Source organism: Solea solea, chromosome 2, assembly GCF_958295425.1.
Source record: "Solea solea chromosome 2, fSolSol10.1, whole genome shotgun sequence".
NCBI lineage: Eukaryota > Metazoa > Chordata > Actinopteri > Pleuronectiformes > Soleidae > Solea > Solea solea.
Genome location: NC_081135.1, coordinates 32804449 through 32831534, shown reverse-complemented (window position 1 = coordinate 32831534; position 27086 = coordinate 32804449). Strand labels below are relative to the sequence as shown.

Here is a 27086-nt window from a genome sequence, read left to right as displayed (position 1 = left end):
AACACAGCACATTATACACAGGAGCCTATAATTCAAATTCAACAGACAGACATGCCACCAAAACAGCAACACACAACACATCATCTTCTGAGGACATCCAAGGTCAACTTATTTTAGACTGCTTCTTACAAATCCATGCATCTGAGACAATTAAAACTGAAGCCACAAAATGATTTACTCCACTTAGACTGCTGTTGTGAACTCAGTCCCAGTCACGTCCACATCCACCACAGCAATGTATGTCTGCCACCTTGAGGCAGATACAGGTCACTGCATGGAGTTGAGATAATGAAATGGGAAATGACATGAACTGCTTATGAAGGAAGTTTGAAATCACACCAAAATAAGTAGTAAGCTACATCTTCTGTGGTCAACTGTTTTTAGTGATTACTTTAGGTACCTGCGTAACTTGGCTGTTTGTTTCTCAGCAAACTTGGTCTTGATCTTTAACCACTCCCTTTGCCTTCTCCTTACAAACTTACACTTGGTTTGCATTATCACACAGAGGGACCACAAAGTGCTCATGTAAGATCAAGTTATTTTAAGCTTAATTACCAGCAGTAGAGTGGCCAGGATGTCCCATAGTTTGGCTTCTCTTTTATTCTGTCCCCCTTGGCCAGGTGTCCCTCCACAGCTGTGTTACTTAATTAGAGGGGACCATTGAACATATAGGGACATTCTGCAGAGTAGAGGTAGTGGGTTGTGTGGGGGGCCTTAAAATGAGCAAAGACATGGTGGCTATTTTGCAACAAATTTCTTCAGTTTAACAAAGCAGTTCATTTGACAATTTTGCCTTTTCTCATGTGTCGGTCTGAACTCAAGCTCCCTCATGTGGCTCAACGATGTACTGCAGATATGCATCTTTAGTAGAAGGCTGGAAAAGTTCTGTAAATTCAACCCATTTGTGGGACGACCATCCAGTCTCACTCAAAGATTCTGACTATTGCCAATATTACATAATTACAAAAACACTCAAAAGGTTTCAGGGAAAAACTTCGACTTTATTTATGATGAGCATGATTCAAGTAATATACAGTCAATTGTCCACTGGATTGCACCGTAAGAGGACGTGTAGGCTCGTTGTGTTAGAATTTAAATGTTGTATCAGTGATGACACATTAGAGGATGTCCACACGGGAAAACGACTGGTCTGTGCCTAGACTGTTCTCCACGAACACCTCGTACTTTCCGGCGTCAGACGACTTCGCATTTTTGATCGTCAGGATTGTGTTGGTGTCTCCAACGTCAAAGAACACCCTGAAAGACAAAGCAGCACACCATATATCATATATAAATTAAGATGATCTATAATATATGTGTACATATAAATATGTATATAAATATGTGTATATATATATAAAAAATATTTATAAATGTGTGTGTGTGGATATGACTGAAATTCCTCTGATTGAGCTCACCTGTCATCTTCTTCAATATCATCTCCATCTTTGAGCCAGGCGACATCTGGTGGAGGTTCTCCACTTATCTCAGCCTTGAGCACAACTGTTGTCCCCCTCTTGCCCTTGATGTTATTTGGCCCTTTGGAAACCTTAGCAGGGACTGTGAGAACGATCAAGGTGAGTTCTCTGTCTGTCAGTGATATGATTTATAAAATACTCAAAATAGAAGGAAGATTTGGAACTACATTTACTGCAGTGACCTGAAAATAAGGTGTGAAAAGTAATCATTTTATATCAGTAATCTAGATGGACATTTTTATATGGGTTATTGACAAGAGCTCAACGCCAAACAACTGGCTCTGTCTCAAGGTAAAAGACGTTAGAACTATTTTTCAAGTAGTTTTATGAAAAACTCTCTCTAAAAACACAAAACCTAATGTTAGCAAAAGCAAAAACGTGTACAAACCCTCCACTAGAATACAAGCAGATCCCGATGTCTGTCCAAAAGGATTCTTAATGGTCACCGTGTATTTCCCCAGATCGGCCAGAACCCCATCTCGCACCACAAGGGCCACAAAATCTGGGTCTTCAAACACGTAGCGGTACTTGGGATCATCCTTCAGTTCTTTGCCGTCCTTGTACCAGACGATGAAAGGATCGGGGAATGCACTAACTCTACACTCCAGCTTTGCGGCGCTCCCCTCAACGAGGACCACATCCTTGAGCTCCTGCAGGATCTTTGGAGGACCTTTCTCCCGCAGCTCTTTCCGTGACCTATGTGGGAAACACAATGATATATGAAGTCAAAAAGCACAAACTACACACAGCAAACGGTACAGTAAGCACATGCATTTCAGCACCTGTGTCCACGATATGACGCTTGGATTCGGATAGCTGCCTCCTGGACGTGTGGATCGCTAATGTTCAGAGTGCACCCAGGAGGGGGTGCAGCCTTTGCTTTGGACATCTGCAGGAGTCAAAGCTGGTTAGTGCTCAAGAATCAGGGAGAGACATAGGGAGTTATATGCAACAATTTAGTTTTAGGTAGCTTTCTCACCTTAAAGATCCTCTTCAAGCTCCACTCTGCTTCTGATCCACTCCAGAGTCAGCAAGCGCAAAAGGCCTCACGCTTTATATGTGATGGTCAGGACGAGCTTTGCAGGTCCTAGAGGACTAAGTCAAACAAATCACCACCCAGAAGTTCCTTTGCCTTCTTTGGATACTAACTATTCCTTCTACAAGCCTGTAGACTGAAGATGAGCAACAAATGTTACTGAGACATTCTCACATCCTTATAAAGGATTATAATCAGATACTCGGGAGAATCCTCGGCGCAGTGAATAGTTTTGTTGGTAGTTATTTAAATAGTTGAGGGGGGTACATTGAAATGTGAGTCATCCCTGGTGAAAACAAGCTCCCGATTGATGGACAACAAAGCAGTTGGGTGGGAGTAGCAAAGAATGAACATTCCGCTGTGCATTCGACACACTTTTTTGTTTTCAGCTATTGAAAATTCATCGTGGACACGTTTCTTTTATTCCAAGTTGATACAAATTGCTACACTGTATTCAACGACTTTGTCATGTTGCCTTTATTGTTCATAGTCTCCACAGCTGTCATGCCTTTTACCATGCCAGAGTCAGATATCACAAAATTAAGAAGCAGCAGCTGTAACGAACACAGTCACTCAATAAACAAACAAACCGCCAAACACACACATAGCAGTCACATTCATGGAGTCAAAATAATCATTTACCAAACTACTTTCTCTGCCGGTCTAATATCCATCACGAGGCACTGCAATACATTCCACAAAATACGGCATAGGATTTCAATACAAAACAACCTTTTCCCAAAACCCCATTGTCTGCTCATAAACAGTCCTAGTTTCATTTTACACGGTTACTGATTAACAGAGCGAATATAATGCACAGACATTTAGATTTTTTTTACGCAACATTGCATTCTCTTGCCGAAAATGACTGAGCTTAAAAGACAAAGAGCTGCAGAAAAAAGATAGTATTTATCTAGCAATAGCATAAGAATATAGAGAATACTTTTATATAATTACCATAAACCCCTGACAATCAATACACAAATAAATAAAAATAATTATGATTTGATGTACAGTGCAGCTATACACCAGCCAGAAGAACACATCACGGTCTGCTTACAATTCCTGGATGCTTTCTTTGAAACGTTAAGCAGCCGCAAAAATGACACATTCTGCGCTCGGTGTGCTAATAATCCATAGATGATTCCAGCAAACGACCGAAAAGTGACACTTGTGCAAATGTCTCACATGCTGCGCCTGCAAATTGAACTTGCCCTCAGGCAAAGCAACGTTACAGGAAGAATATTTCTACCACACAATAATGAGGATACGTTGCAAAAATGTCCAAGTAGGATTCATAAACGTGGTTAAAGATAGACTTTCAAAAATAGCATTTAGGATAAACCATTTTCACAAGAAGGGGGACGTAACTGCAGAGGATTAATCAGAGGTCAAACTGACCTTTTTATTATTAGGAACCACACTATGACATAAAGCTAGAGACAATGAGTTGTGTAGTCATGTCAGTAATCCTTTATGATTTATCTATTTTGTAAGACATAATGTCATTTCATTGACACTCTTGATGATTAACACAATTTGGGTTTTATTAATATTATTTTTTTACTTAGGTAGATGCTGTACCTATAACTGTACATCATACAAGGAGGACAATAACAATTCAGTGTTTAAAATTAATTGAATTTGTCCTTTTGGTGTATGGATCGTCTCAGAGTTTAACATTTCTAAATGTATATTTTTTTCAGTGTGTAGGAGCTGTCCTGTTTCACATATAGTGATTGTTTGGTCATTTATATAATAAATTGAATGGCACTAATATAAATAACAATTTGCTTATATTTATGCAGCATTGAATGCTAAATATGACCCTTTATTTATGATAAATGCCATTTCGAAACTGTAACTTATATAAACCAAAGAAAGCCGAAGCTGAGCTGTTAGCAGTTGAAATTAAGATATAAATACAACCAACAATGTCTTAATCTGCATCACTTCTCAGTGCATTGCAGAGGTTTTTTTTAATGCTCCATGATGCAAACTTTTTAAGGGCACTTAAGATGCACCCTAATATCACCAGAGGTTTCTAAAGTTGTTCAGTTTACGCCTAACCCCACATTATAATCTTACATATTCATGAGGGTCTCATATCACAGGCAACGTTCTGTATGTGCAATCCTAGTATAAAGTGACTGACTCAGCAAACTGACTCAGTGGACCTCATTTTAATAATCTCAAGAGAAGAATGTAAGTACGGAACTGCACGGAGAATAAAACGGTTTCCTTGACAATGGGCTGCTGAGTGGGAGTGTTGTTAAAGTGGAAGCCAATGAGGTGATTGTTAGCTTATTTGTGGTGAAGGAACTGCTGCCTGCCAAGCACCATCACAGTGACAGCACTGCGTGGACTTAGTGGCGTCCTCCTCATTACTTGGAGCAGAGAGCAATGATATACTCATAAAGATCATATTTTGTTTGATTAGGGAAGAAATGTTGTGCTAAGTAAGAGTCCCTTTTGTAATAGCCCTTGTGGAGAAAACCTCCAGCACATCTTCACAAGTCAATATTAGTTTTATAAACTCCAAATTAATCAAATACCGCTCTCCCTGGAGCTGCTACAATTTTTTGACCATCATTTGAGGTGCTTTGGCAGTATAAAAACCCAAGTGGCAAAAAGTACACTGCTGTAATTTAAAAAAAACAGGTTAAGTCAGAATTGTTTCTCAACAGGAAATCTGAAAATGAGACTTGGAGAGTTGGCGTGTTGCTATGGAAAAGGCATCATTGTTTCAGCAGTCCTTTTTTGGAGTTGTGCTATGTATTTATTGTGGAAATGCCTTTTAAAAATGTAATTATTTATAATTCAATTTAACAATGCAATGTTTTTAACATCAAAAGTCTATAACAGCAATTTCTAGCCTTTCAGTGTGGGTAATTAATATAGAGCTGACCCTAAGAAAAGAAGAGAAATATCCAAAATGTATTCAAAATTACAAACCTTGAGGTACTAACTTGAAGACACCATCCTGCCTTGTCGGAACAAGGTCCACACGTTAAAAAAGGCAGTCACTCTCTGAGTAATAAATTCTTTAGGAGATGAAAACATTATTTTGGAAGGGATTTCTCTGTGCACCACAGCCACTGAGTTTTCTCTTCTTCCAAACAAGTTCAGCATCTCAGATGTAAAGGGGCCACTGCACCTCGCTCTGAGGACCTGCTGCCATGTCATAGTCCCCCCCCCCCCCCACACACACACACACACACTGGGTGTTTGGAAGCCTGTTTTCATTGGGTGACAGGTGTGGTGGGTGAGGCTGGCACATGTGGTGTGGTGGGGCTGGTGGGGTTTTGTGTTGAGCTCTTATAGGAACGCAGAAGAACTTTGTGCTTGGTGGCCACCTCCTCTCGTCTGCGCTGCTGTTCGGCCAAGAATTCCTTGAGACGGGTGTTTGTAAAGGTGAGAGTCTGCCTCCGAAGGCGCATCAGATAGGCATCTTGAAGCCATGAGTTATTGAAGCATTCCTTTATAGATGGGCGAGCCCTGTTGAAGACGAAAACAGTCAGGACCCGAATAATTATAAATGTCTTGTAGAATTAGATCACAGGCAGAGTTTAGCAATGTAGGAATTAGCAAAACAAACTTGTGTTGAGCTTACCAAGGGTAGCTACAGAGGATCTTTTTAAGAAACAGAGAGGCACTTTGGGACACATTCTGGTAGAGGTTTAGGAGGTCAAACTTTGATGCCAGGATCCTGGCTTCAGTCTCCTGAGGATCATTTTCCATGAAAGGAGACCTGCCACTCAACCTGAAAAATCAGGGAGAGGTTTAAACGAGTATCTAAAAGGTGTACATCATTCAAAATTTTAAAAATACACAACACAATCTAAGCGTGACCTGAAGGTTATTTGTGAAAGGAGAAGCAAGTAATCAGTGCACATATAGCAAGTCAGTTCCTCCTAAAGGTCACTGTTGCATTTCTATTTAAAGAGGACTTAATGAGCGGAAGCTGCGAAAGCAGGACTCACATGAGGAAAGTAAGAACGCCCACACTCCAGATGTCAGTAGGCGGGCCCACCACATCACCTCTCAACATCTCTGGGGCTGTATGGAGAAGAGAGGAAAAAAATGCACAGGTGATAATTCATTTAACCTATAAAGTATCTTTGTCCAACATAAACAACATTTGTGATTTCTGATGGTTGGGTTTGTCCAAATATTAATTTTATCCTCCTCCGTCCAAACAGTAACATAAAACTGCTTCAATGAAAAGAATGAAAACAAACCAAATGCATTTTAAAAATAAAAGTAAAAAACAGTGTTTTGTGAGGACATAGTATTAATATCCCAGATTCCCAGGGGTCTGTGACCAGTAAGACTCTTACACATGTATTCTAGTGTTCCAATAGGAGGGTTGAACTGCTTGAGGAAGAGAGGGTTGAAAGTCTGAGCACTGCCAAAGTCTATGATCTTGATGACATTCATGTAAGTGACAATGATGTTCTCTGGTTTGATGTCCAGGTGGAGGATGCGCCGGGTATGGAGGTAGTCCAGACCCTGGAGGATCTGCAATATATAGGTCACCACGTCATCCTCAGAGTAGCGGAACCTGAGAGAAAACAGCTCGTTAAAAAGGATCCAGTTCAAATTATAAATTGTATTTCTGTTTTACCAAATCAGACAAGCAGTAAATGAAACACTACATTCGTCACTTTGGCTTCACCTGTCTATGATGCTGTGGAGCAGCTCCTTTCCACTGCAGTACTCTGAAATAAGCACCAAGTAGCGTGGCGTGACATAGGCTTCGTGCAGAGCCATGATTCTCTCATGATGAAGGGACTTGAGGATGTCGTATTCGAGCAGCACAGTCTGTTTGGTGTCTGCTTCATATGGAACAATCTTTGCCATAAAGAGGTTGCCTGTGGCATTCTCCCGGCACTCGCGGATCACACCAAAACGGCCCCTTTGTAATAAGAAGAGAGTGTAAATTCAGCTAACAGTGCAGTTAAGGAAATATTTATGCAGAGCCATTAATCCCAAAATTCAATGTTGTAAAGCAAGTTAAGCTTTCCTCCTGTTCTATGGGCAATCATTACCTTGCTTTCTCATCCATGAAGGTGTAAGGTTTCTGCGGAACACCCTGGCGCAGCGATCCCTCACCAGGCTTGCCCACTGGTGTCCTTCGTCCAGAGGGTGTGATCCGCCCCGAGGGTGTGATCCGTCCAGATGGGGTACTCCAGCTCTCCCCTCCCTGCACCACAGGTGTCAGGCTCTGCACCACCACCACAGCCGGTGAGACCGGAATCACAGGAGTGACTTGGGTTGTGGTGGTTGTGGTGGTTGAACTGGATTGAGAAGGCGGAGTAGCACGAGCAGTTGCGGCTGGCACGTACAATGGTAGAGATGAAATGGGTTTCCCAATGGCAGGGGCAGGAGAAGGGGATTGATTGATTTTGGTGTGAACTACATTTAAAGGACTCCGAGGCTTGGGAGGAACAACGGGCGGTGGTGCCAACCTGGTTTGAGGTTTGCTCATACTAATGCTAAGGGTGGTTTTGGCTTTAGTTGGTGTGGCTTGGACACTTGTGGTGGTCTGAACATGAGCTTGATCAGAGGGGGTGGTTCTAAGGGTGTTTCTTTCTGCTGAGTCTTGGACACTTGTGGGGGTCTGAACAGGAGCTTGATCAGATGGGGTGGTTCTAAGGGTGGTTTTTGCTGTTGTGGTTTGGACACTTGAAGTGGTCTGAGCAGGAGCTTGAACAGAGGGGATGGTTTTATGGTTGGTTTTTGCTGCTGTGGCCTGGACACTCATGGTGGTCTGAACAGGAGCTTCATCAGATGGGGCTGCACTAATAGTGGGAGTGACAGCTGGACGGCGAGCATCGACTTGGACAACAGGTTTGATGGTCATTGGGGAAGCAGACTTAGTTACAGTCAGACTGGGAGCTGAGGTAGAGGGAGGGACAGTTGGGGCAAGTGTCACTGTAGTGGATTTACTTGGGGCTGGCTTAATGGGAGGTACTTTCATGGATGACATCATCACAACAGTGGGAGGAGGTGCAGTCGTAGGGACAGTCTTCACCACGACAGACGCACTGGATTTAGCTGGTTCTTGTGAGGGACAAAGAAAGGATACAGTGAAGAGATATGACAGTAAATCATTGCATGGCTTTATGTGTGAAAGACATGTACCACTAAATCCATTGGTCAGGACTGTTCACTCACAACATATAGTAAATCTAGAGTTCAGTTACTTTAAGACATTCCTTTTCCATAGAGAGGTTCACTATGCCATCAGCTGACTGCACAAACTCCATATAGCACAGCACTTTTAATTCTACCTGGTGATGCATTTGTGCTTTGGTCCAAAGAGACACAAACACCTGCTTGTGGTTGTGCTCGGAGGCCCACTGGTACCCACACATACTGTATACCGCCTACTATTCAAAGAATATAAAGTGAGAACTCTTGCTGAAATATGTATGTGCTTACGTATGCATGTGCAGAATAGACAGTAGCGGCCCTCATGTTAGTGTGCAGTGCAGACACAGAATGTGGAAAGGTTGGGTCTTACAAACTAATTAATCAAAGTGAGTACACTGAGATTCTTCATTATTTCTTTTTTTAAGCCCTTAAACGGGGAAAATAATACATACCTGAAGGTTCCAGGCTGACCACTTGGGAGACGTTGCTGTAGGGGCCCTGGCCGGCTTTGTTAACACATGCCACCCTGAACCTATAGGAGCACCCTGCTGGCAGGTCAACCACATTGTAGTAACAGTCAGCCACCCCCGTTGCCACGATGAGCCAGTTAGTCTCACCTGTGAGGTAAAAACAGATCAGTACAATTTAAAGGTTGGATTGCCTTAGCACCCCAGATTTATTTGTGGGTTTGATTAAAAGTTTTTTTACTGTTTTGTTTGATAGGAGTAGAAATGAAAAATGACATAATTTACATAAATTCAACATGTATCAACATAAAAGCCAAAATTATTGTTTGTAAACACTAACCTTCTGCTTTCCTCTCTAGAGAGTATGTACAGGGGGCCATGGTGTCTGAGGGCCTCCATAGTACTAAGGCTGTTTTGTTGTACTTCTGAGGAATCTCAGGAGTCCCAGGACGATTGGGTAGGCCTGTAAAAACAAGTACATGGTTTTATACAAGTCTGCAAAACTTTCATAGGTCCCTGAACTTTTACTGGTTCTCTGGTTACCGCCCGAATCTGTGTTGTCAATCCATTTGACCATTTATTTAAATAAAATACTATAATATACTGTAAACTGTATATTGACTCTTTAAAGACTGACATTAAATGGAGGTATGTTTCAGTTCTTACGAGCAAGGGATATTGTGCAAGAGCTGGATGTAGAGGCAAGGGGGTTTGTAGCCACACACTCATAAACCCCTGCATCCTTTTTGGTTGTGTGCATGATCATCAGTAGCTGACGGCCATCAGGGCAGGCGATCATATTCATCCTGGCATCAATCTCCAGAAGCTTCTTGTCTGAGGGAGCATTTATAGAAAGGATAATTCATTAAATGCTATAATGATCAATATAGAGTATTTATTTGCTCTATAGGCAACATTGGCCATAATTATATCCCTACAGCAATTATCAAGTGAATCTTGAGTAGTAGAGCGCTGTACCTTTCATCCAAGTGACATGTGGATGAGGGCTGCCAGCTGGCAGACAGCTGAGAGTGACTGGATCTCCCTCCAGCAGGACATGATCTCTCAGCTTGATGTGGAACACTGGAGGGAAATCTGACAGCCAAAGAAATTATACCATTTTACATACATTATCTCTGTCTGTCTGTCTACATGCTTATCTGTCAGCCCTTTGGTCCACCCAGTAAGCATTAAACATAGTAGTTGCCTCTGTCCAAATAAACATCTTTAAATCTGACTGTTTCACAAAGCTCATCTCATTTAACTAATCTGGAAAAATGTAAAAACTACACTTCGTATTTTTACTAGTGTTAAATACAGGACTATTTGACATGTACACAGCAGTCCTTGATTTGTTGCTTTGGTTTCTTCTATAACCATTTAACAGCAAAGTCAGCTGTTTTACTCACACTCATTTTTCTACGCAAAGCTAAGTGGGCCAGATGCTATCTCTATCCCACAGTTTCTTAATATGTGACTTACCAGATGCCAGTTTAGAATACTGGCGTGAACGTAATGAACTATTTTCTCTCGAGATTGCTGTTGGTATGTCAGGCTGTGATACTGTCTTGTTTTGCTTTCCTCTTGTCAGGCCCCATCTATCCCAGCGGGATCTGCGCTCAACCTCTGCACCTTTGTAAGAAAAATGATCAACTCCATAAACCAATCAAGACTGTTAGAAAATGTAATTAATAATACTCAAATGGAACATCATAGATAGGTAATTGAGTCATACCTTTTGCTATATCAGTCTTTAGGCTGGACATGGAGTTTAGAGACTCTGATGAGGTGCCCATATTGCCCTGAGATGCTAGCTGGTTCTGAGGAACACTGGGAACCTTCATAGCACGACTCTCTGATGTTGAACGTCGAAGCATGGAAAGAATTGGTGTCCTCTTTTGCTCCTTTTCCTCTGATGATTTCCTTTCCTCCGAGTAGCTTCGGATTCTGGTAGAGATTTCTGCCACTGTTGATTCAATCTTTCTTCGCATTGCCAAGACTGGTGATTCATTAGGTTTCTTGAGTTCCTTTGCACCTTGTTCCACTAAGGTGTCACCACTACCGTCCATGCGCATCATCTCCACTTCTTTCTTTTCCTGTGATCCTCTTCGGCCAAGAGTCCAGGAAAGCCTTCTTTTTGAAGCAACCGAGTCTTCTTCTTTGGTCATGTCATCCTTGCGTTCAGCAGATGGAGTTCTTCTCAAGCGCAAAGAGAGTCTTCTCATGAAGCCTTGGTCCTTTTGAGCTTCACGAAGGTCCAGGACTGACTTTGACTTCTCTTCAAGTCTTCTTGGTGCCAATTCCAATGGTGCACCTATTGGCCCTGGTCTGTATATCTCTTCACCTGCATCTCCAGTTTCTGTGGAAGTTGGTTGAGAATTTTCATCGTTCTTAGATCGGGACAAAAACTTCAGACTTCTAGAGAGAGAAGATTCACGTTTCTTGAAGCGAGCCTCAAAGACTTGTTCAGAAGTAATGTCCTCTAAGTCCACTCCTGCTGAAAGCTCTTGTTGGGATAAGGAATGTGTGGTCATCTTTGGTGGACTGGGTTCTTTTGTGATTGTTTCTGGGGATGCTACCCTGGCATATACAGCAGCATGCTCAGTGGTTGACTTTGGCAGAGCTAAGGATATGCTGGCAGGAGAAGATGCAGGTAGAATAGTTTCTGTTGACTCTGCTGATGGTGAGGCAGCTGGAACTGGTGTAGAGGGGCCTAAAGGTGGATCACTGAGAGGCTGAATTGAAGGGACCATAATAGTCTGCAAAATACTTGCATAAGCTGAAGTTGTTCCATCTGGAAGAACAACTCGAGAAGGAAGTGAAGGGGTTACGTAAGTTGACACAACATTTGTTGGGGGATGGGGATACTCTTGTGTTGGTCTCACTATAACTGAGTTTGTGGATATGACCATCTCAGATGATTTAGCAGCTATATTTACTTCCTCGTCTACATTTTCTACAATAACTTCTACATTTTCTTTCATATTTGATTCAGAGGGATTTACGTTTTCCTCTTCCATAATCTCATCCTTTTCTTCATATTCCTTCTCTACTTCTTTCACTTCCATTTTTTCCTCTAGATTAGAGCTGTCAACCACAGGAGGAGGTGTAGGGATTTTCTGGCCTGTGTACTCTGACTCCATTGGTTCCTCTGATATACTCATATCCTTCTCTGAGAAACCACTTGTGCTTGATCTTTCATCAAAATTACAATCTGTTGTCAACCCATCCATCTTGTCATTTGTCTCATCTGACTTAATTTCTTTCTCCATTAATGACTCCTCACTTTCGGTTTTAGTAGGACTCTCCTGCACAACAGACTCTGGAGTTGGTGGTTTTGGTGAAGGATCCCTTGGAGTCACTGGACGAGAGTCTAACTTGATTTGCTCAGTTAAAGCTGACATAGATATTGCTTCCTTTAGCCTTCTTTCTTCTACCTGTGCCAGTGGAATCTCAAGAGGAGCTCCAGATCTGCGGTGTAAAACTATTGGCTCTGAATCACCTTGACTGAAAGAAGCACTTTTGCGCAAAATTTTGGGCTTGGGAACTTCGTCTCTTGGTGAGTCAGTGGATGCAGCTCTAATTAGTGGTGGTGGGCCTAATCGAGCACTTCGAGAATAGCGATCTGAGGATATTGCTCGTTTTTCATCTCCCATTCCTAATGTTTCCAACAGTGGTCCTCTCAGTCCACTCATTTTTTTGTCCACAGAGCCACCACGGAGCAGTCGTTGTCTCATCAGCTCCAGTTTAAGAGCATAATCTTCTTGACTCATCTTGACTGTTCCTGGGCTGGTGCTCCTCCTTGGTAGTTCCATAGAGACAGCTTTTTTCAAAACTTTTCTGCCATTTTCTTGATTTCCTTCTCCGGCTTCCTCCTCAGGTGTAATCTTGAGCAGCAATGCACTGTCAGCTGAGCCTCCACGTCTAAGTTCTCCTCTTCGCCGTCCTCCCTCTGGTCTGTCGGATTCCATACTTGAACCCCTTTGCAGTGGTTTTCTAGACAGCTCTGGCTTTTGGGGTAATTCAACAGGTGGTTCTTCTTCTGAGGAGCCCTTATCATTATCTTGTGATGACCTCTTCCGCTGCTGGCCTTTACTTGTGACCTCAACCCCATCTTTATTCATTTCCTTAAGGTCACACTCTATTGCCTCCTGTACTTGAACAGGTGACCCAGAACCTTTTGTAGTTCCATTTGGCTTCCATGTTTCCTTTTCATTGGTCTGTATGTCAGTCAGAGACATCCTTGATCCAGAGAATTCCATGTTTTGGGGCATTGGAATAAATGGCAGTTCATCAATATCTTCATCAGAATCGGAAGATGATGATGGCAAAGGCGAACCCTCTTTAAGATTCCTGGGAACTGCGATGGATATGTGGCTGGAAGAATCGTTCAGCAATTCAGGTATGGATCTCATGACCATTTTTGATTTATAGCTGATTAGCGAACGCTGCAAAAGAGGACATATGAAACAATTAAAAACATAAGAGAGAATCAAATGTGGATTTCAAATGTAATGCAAAATTGGCAGCAAAATATTCCTTACCTGCCATTTTCTGCGTGATACAAACTTTTTAAGTGCCTCTGTACTTATAGCCTTCCCCTTACTTAGTGTCTGTAAAATAAAAGTACATGTATTAAATTCATTTTGGCAAGTAGAATAGGTTGTGAAAAACTAACTAACACTGGCCTTGTCTTACCTTGAACCAGGGGTGTCGGAGACATTCCTGAGTATCAGGTCTCCTGAAAGAAAATTATGGCTAATATTAGTTTTACAGGTTTATGCACACTGGCTCTGTTAGGCAGTTTAATGTGCAGTTTTTGAAAATATACTGTATTCATACAGTATATGAAATTTGATAAAAATATTACAAATTTACATAAATCAGATCCTGACAAATAAAGTTACAAAGATGGTGTTACTCACAGTCTGTCAACCACCAGCAGTTTTATGATAAATCCTTTAGCCTCTCGGCAAAGGTCGGCAAACATGCTCTCCTCGAAGGCAACATTATAGTTCCTGATGTTCAGCACAGAACTGCGATCATTTTCACCAGCAAATGGAGAAACTCCTGTCAAACTTACAACAGAAACATATACATAACTTCAATGAACATCCCACAGAGTTTGAATATGTTACACTCCAAAGTTAAAAAAAAACAACTGACCACAGATATGTGATCACTCCAATTGGCCTATACAAATAAAGAGAATAAGGAACGTGTGTTATGACAGAGCAAACAAATTATCAAACAAAAGGTGTTCATAAATTGAAAAGACATTCTACCAGATATCTGTTGCTTTGGACACAGGGGTCTGATTGACAATTTCTGGTGCAACAAACTCTGGTGTGCCATATTTGCAGTATTGAGCTTCATCAGGTGTGAACACCACTGCGTTGCCAAAATCACAGATTCTGATCTGATCGCCATGGGGATCTGCCAGTAAGATGTTATCAGGCTGAGGAAAGAAGAAATAGAATAAAAAATATTTTTCTACAATGTACTTTATCTGTTCCAAACTTTTACTTTGATCACCAAAACAAAAGTTGGCGTGTACCTTGATATCCAAATGCATGATGTTTTGATGGTGAAGGTAGTCCAACCCTTCAAGAAGCTGTCTTACACATGACCGTACCTAGTGGTCCCAAACATGTAAATGATCACTACATTGAAATTTATCTTGAAATGTTTGGCAGAGCAGTCATAAAACACAGAACTTACATCAGACTCCATTACTGCAGATTTCCTTGTAAACCTGTCAAGCAGCTCTTCATGGCATCTTTCAAGAAGAATTAAGGCAAGGTACAGCAAATGCATTGAATGTTATACTGTAAAGGTACAGTGTGAGCATTTTTATTTGAATCATTAATTGTATACAAAATAAGGATACATTTCAGTGACAATGATGACTGTATTCTTTTTCTGAAAGGCTTCATGAAAGTAAAGGACTCTCTCGTGGTCCAGCTTGGAAAGCAGGTTCATCTCTCTCATGGCAGATATCTTCTTCTTGGCCCGTGTGGAGATGAACTTTGCTGCATACTCCAATTTGCCAATCTTCTGGGTCACACGCTTCACATAGGAAAATGCACCTCTGAAAAAAAACATTTAAACAAATAAAAATCATGCTCTGGCATAAGGAAATACAGCCTTGTTGTTAATTTGACTGGTTCCACTTCTTCTCTAATTACTACATTTACCTTCCAATTTCCTTATGGATGTCATAATAGTCGGTCAGTCTGCGCATTTTCCGTAGAAGAGTCTCCTCATCATCCACTGGATCTTCTTTACTTTTAGCTGCAGGGATGGTAAACCATTAATTTGATCAAACACTCACTTTGCTTGTCACTTGTGCAGTAAGGCTTGCTTTCTTCCTTATGACACAAGTCGATGAACCACTTACCTTCATGAACGGTGAGCTCAGCCTTACAAGACACAGATCCTGCCAAGTTCCTGGCAGTGCAGGTATACACACCGGAGTCATCTGTTCGTGCATTTACGACCACCAGGGAGCATTCATTGTCATCATACACAAAAGTGTAATGGCTGCTCTCGCACAGCAGGATATCACTCTGAAAGAACAACAGTTCCTCCAGGATTTAGCGACTGCATTCAGTGTATTCCTTACGTACAGCTATAGTTCCTGCAAAAGGCACTGAACTAAACAAGTGACATGTGTAAAAACAAACAAAAAAACAACACCTTAAACCAGAGGATGTCAGGAATAGGTTTGCCCTCCACAACCACAGCAAAGCGGGGAGTCTCTCCAGCACAGACATCCAAGTCCTCCATGATTGTCTCAAATGTTGGTGGGGCTGTGGACAGAGTCTCAAGTTACAACACAGAGACAGACCGGATATAGAGATAGACGGACAAAGAGACAAAAATTTGGACGCACCTGCCATCTCCACACTGAAGGTGCAGCTGTCATTGCCGTACTTGTTAGAGGCCGTAAACACCATCTCTCCAACGTCGGTGCTCTTCACCTGGAACAGCTTCAGTGTGTGCTGGTCATCGTCCGGCATTGCCATCTCATACAGGCCCGGTTTGCTCGAAAGGACCATTCCTCTCCTGGGAGTAAAGTTTTTGCATTGTAAACCAGGACTTATGTGTTAAACTGTACTGTAGCCACAGTAGGAGAAGAGCAGGTCCTGGTGTATATGCCAGGCTACAATAATAGAACTGTTGGACTGCTCAGGAATGTTGGAGTGATAATCACTTGGAGTTAACCCTGTCATACTGTGTTAATACTTTTTGGTCATTCACTCAAACCAACCAATATACACATAGAGTCCACAAGGTAGCAGGTTTTTCAAGTAAATCAGCAAAAAATCAGGTGATAAAGCAACAGATGTACTTTGCTAGGAATTGACATAAACCTTAAGGAAAGCGACAGGTACCTCTTCCAGATGACGGCAGCGTTGACATGATTGATGGTAACGGTGATCGTGACTGACTGGTTTTCCATCACAAATACAACATCTGGCTTATCAACAATCACTGGAGCCTCCTGAAGATAGGGGCCTTGAAGAAAACCAAATTGCAGATTTATAATGTTAAAAGAAACTGTAGCGCATAAATGGTGAATTAACACATTCTCTAAAAAGCAGAATGTACCTCTGTCCAGGAGCTGCACTGGGTCAGTGGCAGGGGATGGCTTGCTGAAAGCCTTGGTGGTGATGGTCAGCACCCTGAAAGCATAGCGGACTCCTTTGGAGAGGGTTGAGATGGTGAACTGCGTCTCCTTCAGGCAAGAAGCTATGATTGTCCACTGGATGGAGCCCAGTGCTTGTTGCTGAATGGCATACATCAGAGAGCTGGGATCTAAACAAAAACAGTTACAATATATTATGATGTTGTTCAACTTGAAAGTAAATGTCTTATTATCTGTCTTGCTTACCAATGGAAGGGTCCAGTCTCCTTGGTTTCTTCCAGGTTAAGGTGATGGTTTTACCAGTGATGGACTCTATCACCGGCATCCCATCAGGGGGGTCAGGGAGGATATCTGAAAACAATGACATCAAAGATTTAAAAAAAGTGTTTGAATTCCTGAAGACACTGCCAATACACTGACATGAGACAGACGTGAAAATAGAGTGTTTACATCCTTTCTGGTACGTGAAGGCCACCGTAGTTCCCCGACAAGGGAGGGATGAGTGGCGGAGTCTCACCATTGGATGTCACTCATTCTCACAATTTTTTATACAGTGGCCCTTTAATTATTTGGCAAGTAGGTGTGGAAAACAGCAAAGACTTGGAAGTCACTCAGGGAGCACAGTACTACAACGGCTAATGTGAAACAAAATTCACCCAACTTTAGACAAAAACAACAAAGGGCACTTCCATGTTTCATGATTAATCCCTCCACCAAGTTGAGTGGAAATGTGTTCAGTACTTTTTGTTACCGGAAAATGGAAAATGAAACAGAACTTCCTTGGTGAATGTAAAAATAAAATGTACCTGTGACATAGAGATGAGCGTAGCAGGTCGCCTTGCCTACTTTGTTTGAAATGACACTCTTGTAGACGCCACCGTGGGCATGAGACACAGAGCGGATGACAAGGCTGTGGACGTCACGGACTGCAGGAGGAAGCAGAGAAAAAAAAACAGATGGCGAAAAAATGAGGTATAATAGTCTATAAAAACACCTCTCTGCTACTTAACTAAATGCATTCTGGTACTTAAAACAAGCTATATTTACATTTTCCTCTTGATCTCTTGCATCCCTGACAGTAATAACTGACCTGTTGTTCCTGCACTGCATTAAATCCATTTTTAAACACTTACACTGAGTCATCTTTCTGTCCTCTGTGCTCTCAATCCTTTTTCCATTGTGGAACCAGACAATGGTAGGATACGGCATACCAGCCACTTTGCATTTGAGCACAGCCTCCTTTCCCTCGATTACATCCAGGTCAAAGAGAGGTTTGATGAAGTCAGGCATGGTGAAGCGTTCCACCTCGTTCTCTGGGACCTCTGGTTCCTCTGGAATAGATGGCATCTTCTCTAGTTTAGCCCTAGAATTAAAAAAAGGACAAAATAAAGACATTTTTTTAGTAAAAAAAAAAAAAAGGCCCGTAAACATAGGAGCTAATCCAAGAAAGCAGTCTTACATCTGTGAGGAGATGGCTGGCCGCGGTTCTTGAATGTAAAGTTCAGCAGAGGTCTCTGCCTCGCCATGACAGTTACGGGCTATTACAGTGTAGAATCCCTCGTCGTCATTGGTCACGTGAGAAATGATGAGAGAGTAGCGTCCACCCTCCTGAAGAATGCGAAGGTCCTCACTTTCTGTGAGCGGGTGGTCTAAAGAGAAGTTTGTAATCATCATTATTCTATATTCCCTTAAGGTTTATAACTTTTTCATTACATTTTAGCTTATACTCTATTATCCTTTGCTTTTTGATAATTTGCCAATAATGTGGATGCTACTGGTTCTTCTTTGCAAAATTTTGTTCCCAATATTCTTAAAACTTGATTTAGATGAAATGTTTACCGTAGAAAGGTTACATTTTCACTTTTACTAAACATTTTATGCATTTTTATCAAGAACCATCCTACCAAAGTGACTCCATGTGACTGTAGGAGATGGCGTCCCACTGACTTTGCAGTCGAAGCGAGCATTTCGCCCCTCAATTACTTCTAGAACGTCCAGCTTGCGAGTGAAGAGAGGTTCCACTGAGGGGATGACCTTAAGTTTGCCACATGAGGTCACTTCCTCTGAAGAGGTGAAATCACAAACATGTAAGAAGATGGAGAGTAAACTGCTTTTTTATATCCACATATTCTTATTCATATACTGATATGTAATCTGAATTACTACCTTTGGCTGTGCTGAGCTTGCACATGTATGTCCCGCTGTCGTCCTCGTGTACAGAGTTGAGCAGGAGCCGACACTTTCTACCGTCAAAGTGCATCTTGCAGTTGAGCAGTGCAGGCTGGATGAGTTTCCCGTCTGCCAGCCAGTCCACATCTGTGTCTTTGGGTCCAATGACGTGACACTCGAACATAACTGTGTCCCCAGCTCTGGCGGTGATGTCCCTGACCGGGCGGATGACGGCGAGACCTGGCTCAAATGTTGGAGCTGGGTGCAATGAAAAGGACATTTAAATGACACCTGGTGGTGTTGTTAATTTGTTACATGTCATTGTCTTATTCACTTGCACGTCAGCTTTTGTTTGGGTATATTAAACCACAATGATAATGCCATTCATGAGTCATCATTTTTACTAATGGATAGGCCACCCACAGAGTCCAGACCTTAACCCCACTGTTTTCTTGTCTGGGCAGTGTATATGTCATCTTACATCAGAGATAGGAATTAAAATGAAAGTGGAAACAAACAGGACTTAATTTGACAAACAACATACCTTTGACTTCCAGCTTTCCTTCACACTGCTTTGTTCCATACTCATTAATGATCTTGCAGGTGTAAATGCCGGAGTCTGACCTGACGGCTGACTTGATCGTCATCTCGAAAGTGCCGTCTTCTTTCTCTCGTACCGCGTGGCGTGGACCTGATTTTACCGTGACTCTGTCCCTCAGCCTAACAGAAGGGAACAGAATGAAAGAAACCGTTGTTGAGAGCTAAATCACTCACGTACCACTCTGAGCTCAAATAAAATTCATGCAATGATGGATTACCAAGCAATCACTCACTCATTCACCTGGCTCAACCTCTCATTGGTATGAGTAAGGTGGGGGTGTGAGCTGTGTATGGGGGTGTCCAGCACTGCAAAAATGATGTTTACTTTCTTCTCTGCTTTTGTCTCTCAGGAGATGACAAACAGTAATAACCTGCCTGAATGATTCAGCCTATCCTTGTCTGCTGTATTAAAGGATAACGGCTGTGACACACTCAGCTGACATCAGACACTAAATAACAATGAAACAAGATGGCTGCATCACTCACAGTGCCTCGCTTCATTCATTCTTCTTTTTCTTCCTGGGATTTGGCCAAAGATGTTGCATGGAACATGTGACAAAGACTTGAGCTAAATCACCTTTAACTGTTCTACACATGAGTGAGATGCAATAACTCCTCAGATCAGCAGATGGCAGCAGTAGGCATTTGTCACCACTACACACTAATAACAACTACATAATCATAAGAATGTTGGTAAATTATGTCAGACAATTTCAAAACGACTATCATTTTGTTGAAAAAGGATTTGACGAAAAAATTAAAACAGTCTCGGAAGCTATAGTTGATGGTGAATTTAAATCATTTCCGTTTTCTATTTGCTCCTCAGAGAGTCAGTCTGAGGGATTTTTGTTTCTCTGATGGCCTTTACTACCAATTCAACATCCTAAAACCATCTGAAAACCTGCCGACAGTACATCAACAAGGGCCAATATGTGAGACACAATACAACAACAAATTACGTCATCAATGATGTGACAGAAAATTGGCTTGGTGTGTCCCAACCTTAAGACTCTACACTTATCAGTGCTTTCCAAATTTCTGTTCAGAAGTATTTTAGAATTTTCTCAACAATACTTTCTTTCGTATGTCACAGAAATAGCATACTGTACATCAGGCTTCATATGGACTGTGAGGACAGATAAAATATAATAAATATCACCAAACATTTTGAAGATGTCCTCTCTGCATACTTTACAAATTTGAGCTCCACATTTTTTTTTAGCTCATTAGTTGAGTCAGATATTTGTGTATTTGGGCCCCGAGCTGCTCCATGGCAAGAGGAGGGGGGAGAGTCTGTTATTTTCTCGTTTGCCTATTAAGATCTTTCCGTCTGCCTGGAGATTGTTAGGCTCAATAATCATTTAGTTTCCACCTCGCACAACAGATGCATTAAAGCCGCATGCACTAGATAGAATAAGCCATGCAGTCATGCGAGCTTGTTCACAGATTGTGATTCTTGGAAAGAAATGAACGACATTTGACGAGTGAGGAGACCTACCAATAAAGCATTGGTTTGGGTTGTCCACTTATTCGGACAGACATGGTGACTTCCTGTCCTTCAGTGACAGCTTGATCACTCATTGTTACCTGTTTGAAATGTAATGCAAGTTAGAGGCTGGGAAATGCGTTTTATTTTTAAAGATGTGTTGAAGGGATGATCACACAACAGATAACAGATTCATACAAGACTAATAATATTGATATAATCAAGAACAGTCAATAAATACTACAGTTACATGCAGTGTCTTAAAATATGCAGCAGAGTCTCACCAGGAAAGCCGGGGGTTTCCTGAAACGCGTGTCAATCGTCCGCCTCGTCTCCGGTCCTCCAAAATCCATGCCCTCCTCCAGTGGACTGAGATACTCCTCATCGGATGTTATAGGGCTGCTGATATCCATGGGCACACCCAGGTTTCCTCTGGGCTCCTGTACAGTCTCTATAAAATAGGGTTACACAACATTTTTATTTCAAGTTTGTAAGTAATTCTTATATGATGTCTAAACTTTATAATTGTATCACTGACAGCACAACATGTTGACAATGCAGGAATTTGTGTATTTAACCTACACCACCCCCCTCACCATAATTACATTCTGAGATGTCAAATGTGATATCCAAACAACAGTGGATTCACAGTGAGTGGAGCCAGTGAGCCTCAGTGGGCAATTTATAGGTTCAGTTTTGCCTCGGAGTTGCTATGGTAACTATAAGTGAGGTTGTTCAGCTGGAATATATGGCACACAGGTTTTGCTCAGAGAGATAATGACGAGGGAGTAGGGAAGAAATCAGCTGAAACAGAATGCCAGTGTGAGGATAAATAAACATTCTTGTTTTAAAAAGGGGGCAATAAGATGGGTTAAATAAATACCAGAAGAGAAATCTGACTTTTACTGCCAGTGATTTACTCTTATCTGTAATTTAACTCTGCCTTACAACACCATTTTTAAAAAACAAGTGATAGTACCATCTTTGCATAAGAATCCTGTTTCATTAATCAAACTTACCAGGTTTAACTGTAAGGGTGGCAGTGCTCGATGCTTTCCCCACCTGGTTAACAGCAGTCGCACAGTATTTTCCGCCATCACTTGTTTTTGCTGATCTGATGAACAAAGTGTGTCGTTCACCCTCCACTTTGACTGTGTAATTTGCATTGCCCGTGACTTTGCTGTTGTCTTTTGTCCAGGTCACTTGAACAAAGAAGACAAATCATTTCAAGTGTGATCAACTACCTTAAAGATCTACCCGTTTAACTTTCTTTTAATAACAAAAATGCAATTATTTTACCTTCAGGGCTGGGGGTTCCAGCAATGATACATTTGAGTAGCACATCTGCACCTGCAGACACGACAGTGTCCTGTAGGGGAAACTCGAATAAAGGAACCTCCAGTGGGTCCTCTTCAGCAGACACATATGAATCATCTGAAGAATCTGCACAGTGAAACAAAAGACAAACCTGAAAGAAAATGTCTCCAGAATTGAATAACAAGCTGACTAAACATGAAAAACAGTCAAACAGGGATTTCACATTACTGCAGAATGCTTAACGAGAGAATTACAATGCATTCTAACCTAACTCTGGAGACAAAGGTCGCGGGCGACGGTTTTTTCCTTTAGTCTTGTGCTGTTGACCCTCTTTGGCAACAGTGGTAACCTGGTGCCTCCCATTTGTCTTCACAGGAACGTCTACTTCCATCGTTTCATCTTCAACAATTATTGTAGGGACTCTGAACTTGGGGGTTGGTTTTGATAGCTCCACTTCCATTTTCTCCTCTGGAGGAGTGACTGGTGACACTCTTGGGGGTTTTGGGGGAAGTTGAGGTGGAGGATCTTGCACTATAAGAGACCTTTTTTGTACCAGTGGACTTTCAGGTCTGCTTTCAATTTTTCTTAGAGCTACCTCTATTGGTGTTTTCCTCCCTGAATTTTCATCCTTTTGCAAAATAGATTCCTGGATGTGGGGGGATTCCTGCATTCGCGATACTCTTTGAACGAGTGGACTCGGTGGCCTTCGTTCAATCTTGCGTAAAGTCATCTCAGAAATGTTTCTCGTTGGCGACTCTTCCCTCTGTTGGTTATGTAATGCTGGTGATGGTGATCTCTGAATGATTTCTGTTACAGGACTGGCTCTGTTTATTTCTCTCACAAATCGTTGACCAGGTAAGTCAGATAACTGCATTGACTGTGGGGTTCCCACAACTTCTCCAAATCTACTGACTGTTACAGTCGTCGTACCAGTGCTTGCAGTCATTTGGGGCTGTGATTTTGGTTGTGGTTTCGGCTGTTCTTGCTGCGTCTGCTCTTTTTGTTGCACTGGTTGCAAACTTGAATCTTTATCTTTCTGTTCCCTTGCCCACTGGGCACGTTCTCTTTCTTGAAGCTTTTGGAGGACTTGGGGGGGAATTGGCTCAATTTTCCTGAATGGCTGGCGCTGCTTGCCACGCAGGGAAAGCTGCTCAGTGGAAAAAGATTTCTTCATATGAGGTTTTCCAACAAGTTTTTTAATACGCTGCAGCTCTTCCGCAAACTTGTTCTCAATGTCCTGAACTTTTTGGGAGTAGCGGGGTTTGTCCTCGAGAGAAGCAGCTCTCTGCTTAAACATAGATCTCCGCTCAGCAGCATCCTCTTTCAGGGCCTCCCGAAGATCTTCCCTGGAACTTTCCCTAGAGATCCCCAACCGACTTCCTCCATCATCAGAGTCGACAGATCCAGCACGATTGAACCCTGCCCAGGATCCTCCCGAGATGGAACCCTCGGGAAGATCAAGGCTTCGTCTACGCTCCTCTAAGCCACGGACCTTCTCAAAAATCTTTGAGCTTGCCCTGGTAAGCTTTGGGGATGGTCTAAGGGTCAATTCTTTGCGGGAGTACTCACTGAGTGGCGTCTGTGGACGAGAGTCCTGGGTGTTACTTTGGGACTGGGATTTTGGTTGCTTAACCTTTTCTTCGAACTCCCCAGGCACTGTGTCTTGGTATTCAGTTGGCACAACAATTTTCTTTCTCAAATTGACTGGTGTGGTTGAACCAGAGCGACTTGGCATTGGAGAGGTGGAGGGGCGTTTGACAAGCCTTGGGGACGGTGGTGGGAGGTCTTGAGGTGGAGACACTCTTGTAAAATCCTCTGAACGACTCCTGAAATTGGGGGTTTAAAACAAACGTTTGTAGTAATTCTGTTGATTAATGTTTTTTAGTAGGGAATTTGGAACAAATTTTGGACATTCAGTTATTTGCATGTTCTTTTCTTGCCTGGTTGTGTTTGAGAGATCCTCATGTGCATGTGCTCTGTTATCTTCTTCACCTTTGTCCATCACTGGGAAAAAAAAGAGAAAATAAGGAGAATTGCACAGGTAAGCAATCACACAAGTATAAAACAGAGCAAATTTAAAGCGGTTCTGGTCAATATTTCAACCTAATCAATGAACACAAAAAATTAACAATGACCACTCAGTTACAATCCCACAGAGCACTTATATCCATGTCTGTTTGCAATAGCTGAACACCATCTTTCAGGCTATTGGTTTGGTTTTTGTGACCGTAAACCCCACTCTGGGTTGAACTGAGCCATTTTCAGCAGCTGTCTGAATATATATACAGTACATATATTATATATATATATATATATATATATATATATATATATATATATATATATATATATATATATATATATATATATATATATATATATATATATATATATATATATATATATATATATATATATATATAAAGCCATATTTAACTGACAGTTCATACCAAGTAAACAGAGGCAGACAAACTTAGCAACTATTCTGTGAACACACTGGGGCAATTAACAGCTGAGAAGCCAGATATTTCCAAAATAGAGCCGAGTAAAAGTTTGGCTCACATCCATCATGTAGACAAACACTACTCAGAATAACAATGGTCCATGTCTGCTACATTATTAACTATGCCTAATGTTTGCCAATACCTTCACCTTTAGAGCCTAATACAAGGGAAAATAAACCAGTTCAGGAGGGATTAAATGCAGCTTGCGGTGCAAAATGAAGCAATTACTTCCTTTGAAACAGCTGACACATTTAATTAAAGTTTCTGCAAATGGTAAAGATGAGTTCAATAAAGGGACAAAAATAAACTTCACCTATAGTTAATTCAAAATTGGTGGATACCTGTTTGCACAGGCTGGTCCTCACACTCACCACTATCTTCTTTGGTCTCAAATTGATCTCCACCTTCATCCTCTGTTGTTTCGGAATCTGAAAAAAGATACATAGATACAGTATATTATAACATAATACATGAATTATTTTTTTTCACTTAATTTGAGTTACAATTAGTTATATTTCACCTTGAACAATGTTTGAAGAGTAGTATTTTTGTTATAACTGATACCAGTCAGATTTGTGCAAAGAGGATAAAGTGTGTAATCTTTCAAATATTCTATCAAATATAGGGTTAGGGGTATGTATATATATATATATATATACATATATACACACACACACACACACACATACATATATACACACATACACACACACACACACACACATTGCACATTACAGAAAGTGAATTCAACAAAATTAAAAGTGACGAGGTAAATTGAAGGTTTAACTTTTATTAATTCATTGCATTACATTTTTTCTCTCAACCTTACTGCGAAGGAAATCCCATTTGAAAACAAACTAAACATTGCCGTCATGGAACTATGGTAGAATGTTTACCATTTAGCAGCATATAGTCTATTTAACTCCCTTTTGTCCATCTTGAACATAAACAGTTGTTGTAGCTGAACCACCTGAAAGATATCACTGTTTTTTTTCTCAGACTGAAAAAAAAAGATATATCCGTAAGTTGAGGCAGAGGGAGAACTCAAAATAGAAAGCACAATTGAGTCACCGGCATCCCAGCAGCTCTCATGAGGTGTTTGCTTCACTGTAGGTGGAATTACTTATAAATAAAAAGAAAAGGCAGAGGCTGTGTGTTGTTCCCCTATAATAAAAGATCACATGAGAATCTCTGCAATGACCAGAGATTCAGTGTAAAAACAAACATCAAACAAGTAAACCAAATTGGTTTATTTGTGTCAGACTTTGAGTTCTCTACTCCGTTTCACACAATAAAAACAATGGAAGTAATTTCAAAGTGTTGATGCATGTAATATTGATATAGTACTTTTGCACATTTCAAAATAAACCTCTTGGATGCTTGAACTTAGTAACACATAATAATCTAATAAAGCAGTTATAAATGCATGTCTTAAAAGAATCAATGAGTCTATTATAGAGACCTACACCTACTTTCCCAAAGCATTCATTATCAGGATATTTAAGTTTACTAACTCAGTGATAAAGTGTCCATTGTGGAACATTTAGTTACGTAGAAGTGTATAAAATGTATTTAAAATTAAAAAGTAGGGTTTTAAAAGCTTTAGAATAAGCCTTTTAAAGGCATTTTTGGCATCAACCTTGCAAAATATCTTGCGCTGCCACGTTTCTACAGCAGCCTAGATGGACAAACTATAAAAATAGAATACAAATTATAAAATGTTTCACCAGTTCTGTTTTGTGTGTCAATTATCCACGTTTTTCACCAACCTAAAAAATGTTGTTCTTTTGGAAGAAATAAAGAAAAGTATGAGTGCTCCTGTCCCAACTTCTATTACTATACAAAGGAGAAAAATGTTCTGGTGTGTAAATGTCGCCATAGTTTCCTGGCGTGGAAAAGTAGGGGTTAGTGGAAGAGTCCATTTGCAGTCTGGCCATGAGATGTCACGACTTCTTACACACCGAACCTTTAAATGAATACAAATTTAGCTCAGGGGCCTTACAGATAGATTTAAGTGGAATAAAGAAAATCTTTTTTGTCTCTCTGTCACCAAATATAAGCATTTACAACACGATGAAACAAAGTAGAATAGGGAATGAGTAAAACCAGACACATACATCACCGTGTCAGCATTTCAGTGCAACTCAAAGTCTTCTGCAAGTCTTTGAAGTTAGTACAAAGCTTACAGCATCGCGGTGTGCCTTGATGCTGGTTTCTGT

At 41.2% G+C, this 27086-nt stretch overlaps 2 protein-coding genes across 3 annotated transcripts in view; both read right to left on the bottom strand.

Moving 5' to 3' along the window:
- Positions 1–986: 986 nt before the first annotated feature.
- LOC131448389 (SPEG neighbor protein-like) lies at positions 987–5667 on the bottom strand. The gene is made up of 5 exons (XM_058620793.1): positions 2458–5667; positions 2261–2367; positions 1867–2174; positions 1419–1560; positions 987–1257 (listed from the first exon to the last, which is right to left on the bottom strand). Exons 2-5 carry the CDS (start codon positions 2365–2367, stop codon positions 1119–1121), a joined length of 696 nt encoding a protein of 231 aa, XP_058476776.1. The 5' UTR covers positions 2458–5667; the 3' UTR covers positions 987–1118.
- A 44-nt stretch (positions 5668–5711) lies between these two features.
- Positions 5712–27086, bottom strand: part of spegb (striated muscle enriched protein kinase b) — a 29052-nt gene continuing 7677 nt past the window's right edge. The window contains exons 2-41 of one of the 2 annotated variants that reach the window (XM_058616302.1): positions 25209–25295; positions 24304–24367; positions 22631–24189; positions 22346–22489; positions 22066–22248; positions 21331–21497; positions 21059–21147; positions 19505–19680; positions 18958–19218; positions 18696–18854; positions 18251–18440; positions 17925–18154; positions 17598–17717; positions 17038–17142; positions 16755–16961; positions 16538–16661; positions 16036–16208; positions 15840–15952; positions 15541–15709; positions 15338–15434; positions 15031–15231; positions 14862–14919; positions 14698–14775; positions 14426–14598; positions 14307–14333; positions 14066–14218; positions 13839–13881; positions 13685–13753; positions 10876–13588; positions 10623–10772; positions 10119–10235; positions 9807–9974; positions 9481–9603; positions 9126–9290; positions 7566–8580; positions 7193–7432; positions 6855–7078; positions 6498–6573; positions 6128–6277; positions 5712–6012 (exon numbers count right to left, since the gene is read on the bottom strand). In XM_058616302.1, coding sequence (XP_058472285.1) covers positions 5757–6012; positions 6128–6277; positions 6498–6573; positions 6855–7078; positions 7193–7432; positions 7566–8580; positions 9126–9290; positions 9481–9603; positions 9807–9974; positions 10119–10235; positions 10623–10772; positions 10876–13588; positions 13685–13753; positions 13839–13881; positions 14066–14218; positions 14307–14333; positions 14426–14598; positions 14698–14775; positions 14862–14919; positions 15031–15231; positions 15338–15434; positions 15541–15709; positions 15840–15952; positions 16036–16208; positions 16538–16661; positions 16755–16961; positions 17038–17142; positions 17598–17717; positions 17925–18154; positions 18251–18440; positions 18696–18854; positions 18958–19218; positions 19505–19680; positions 21059–21147; positions 21331–21497; positions 22066–22248; positions 22346–22489; positions 22631–24189; positions 24304–24367; positions 25209–25295 — 10616 coding nt within the window. In that variant the 3' untranslated portion in view covers positions 5712–5756. The remainder of the gene's footprint in view (positions 6013–6127; positions 6278–6497; positions 6574–6854; positions 7079–7192; positions 7433–7565; positions 8581–9125; positions 9291–9480; positions 9604–9806; positions 9975–10118; positions 10236–10622; positions 10773–10875; positions 13589–13684; positions 13754–13838; positions 13882–14065; positions 14219–14306; positions 14334–14425; positions 14599–14697; positions 14776–14861; positions 14920–15030; positions 15232–15337; positions 15435–15540; positions 15710–15839; positions 15953–16035; positions 16209–16537; positions 16662–16754; positions 16962–17037; positions 17143–17597; positions 17718–17924; positions 18155–18250; positions 18441–18695; positions 18855–18957; positions 19219–19504; positions 19681–21058; positions 21148–21330; positions 21498–22065; positions 22249–22345; positions 22490–22630; positions 24190–24303; positions 24368–25208; positions 25296–27086) is intronic. The other variant, XM_058616309.1, reaches the window with a different exon arrangement.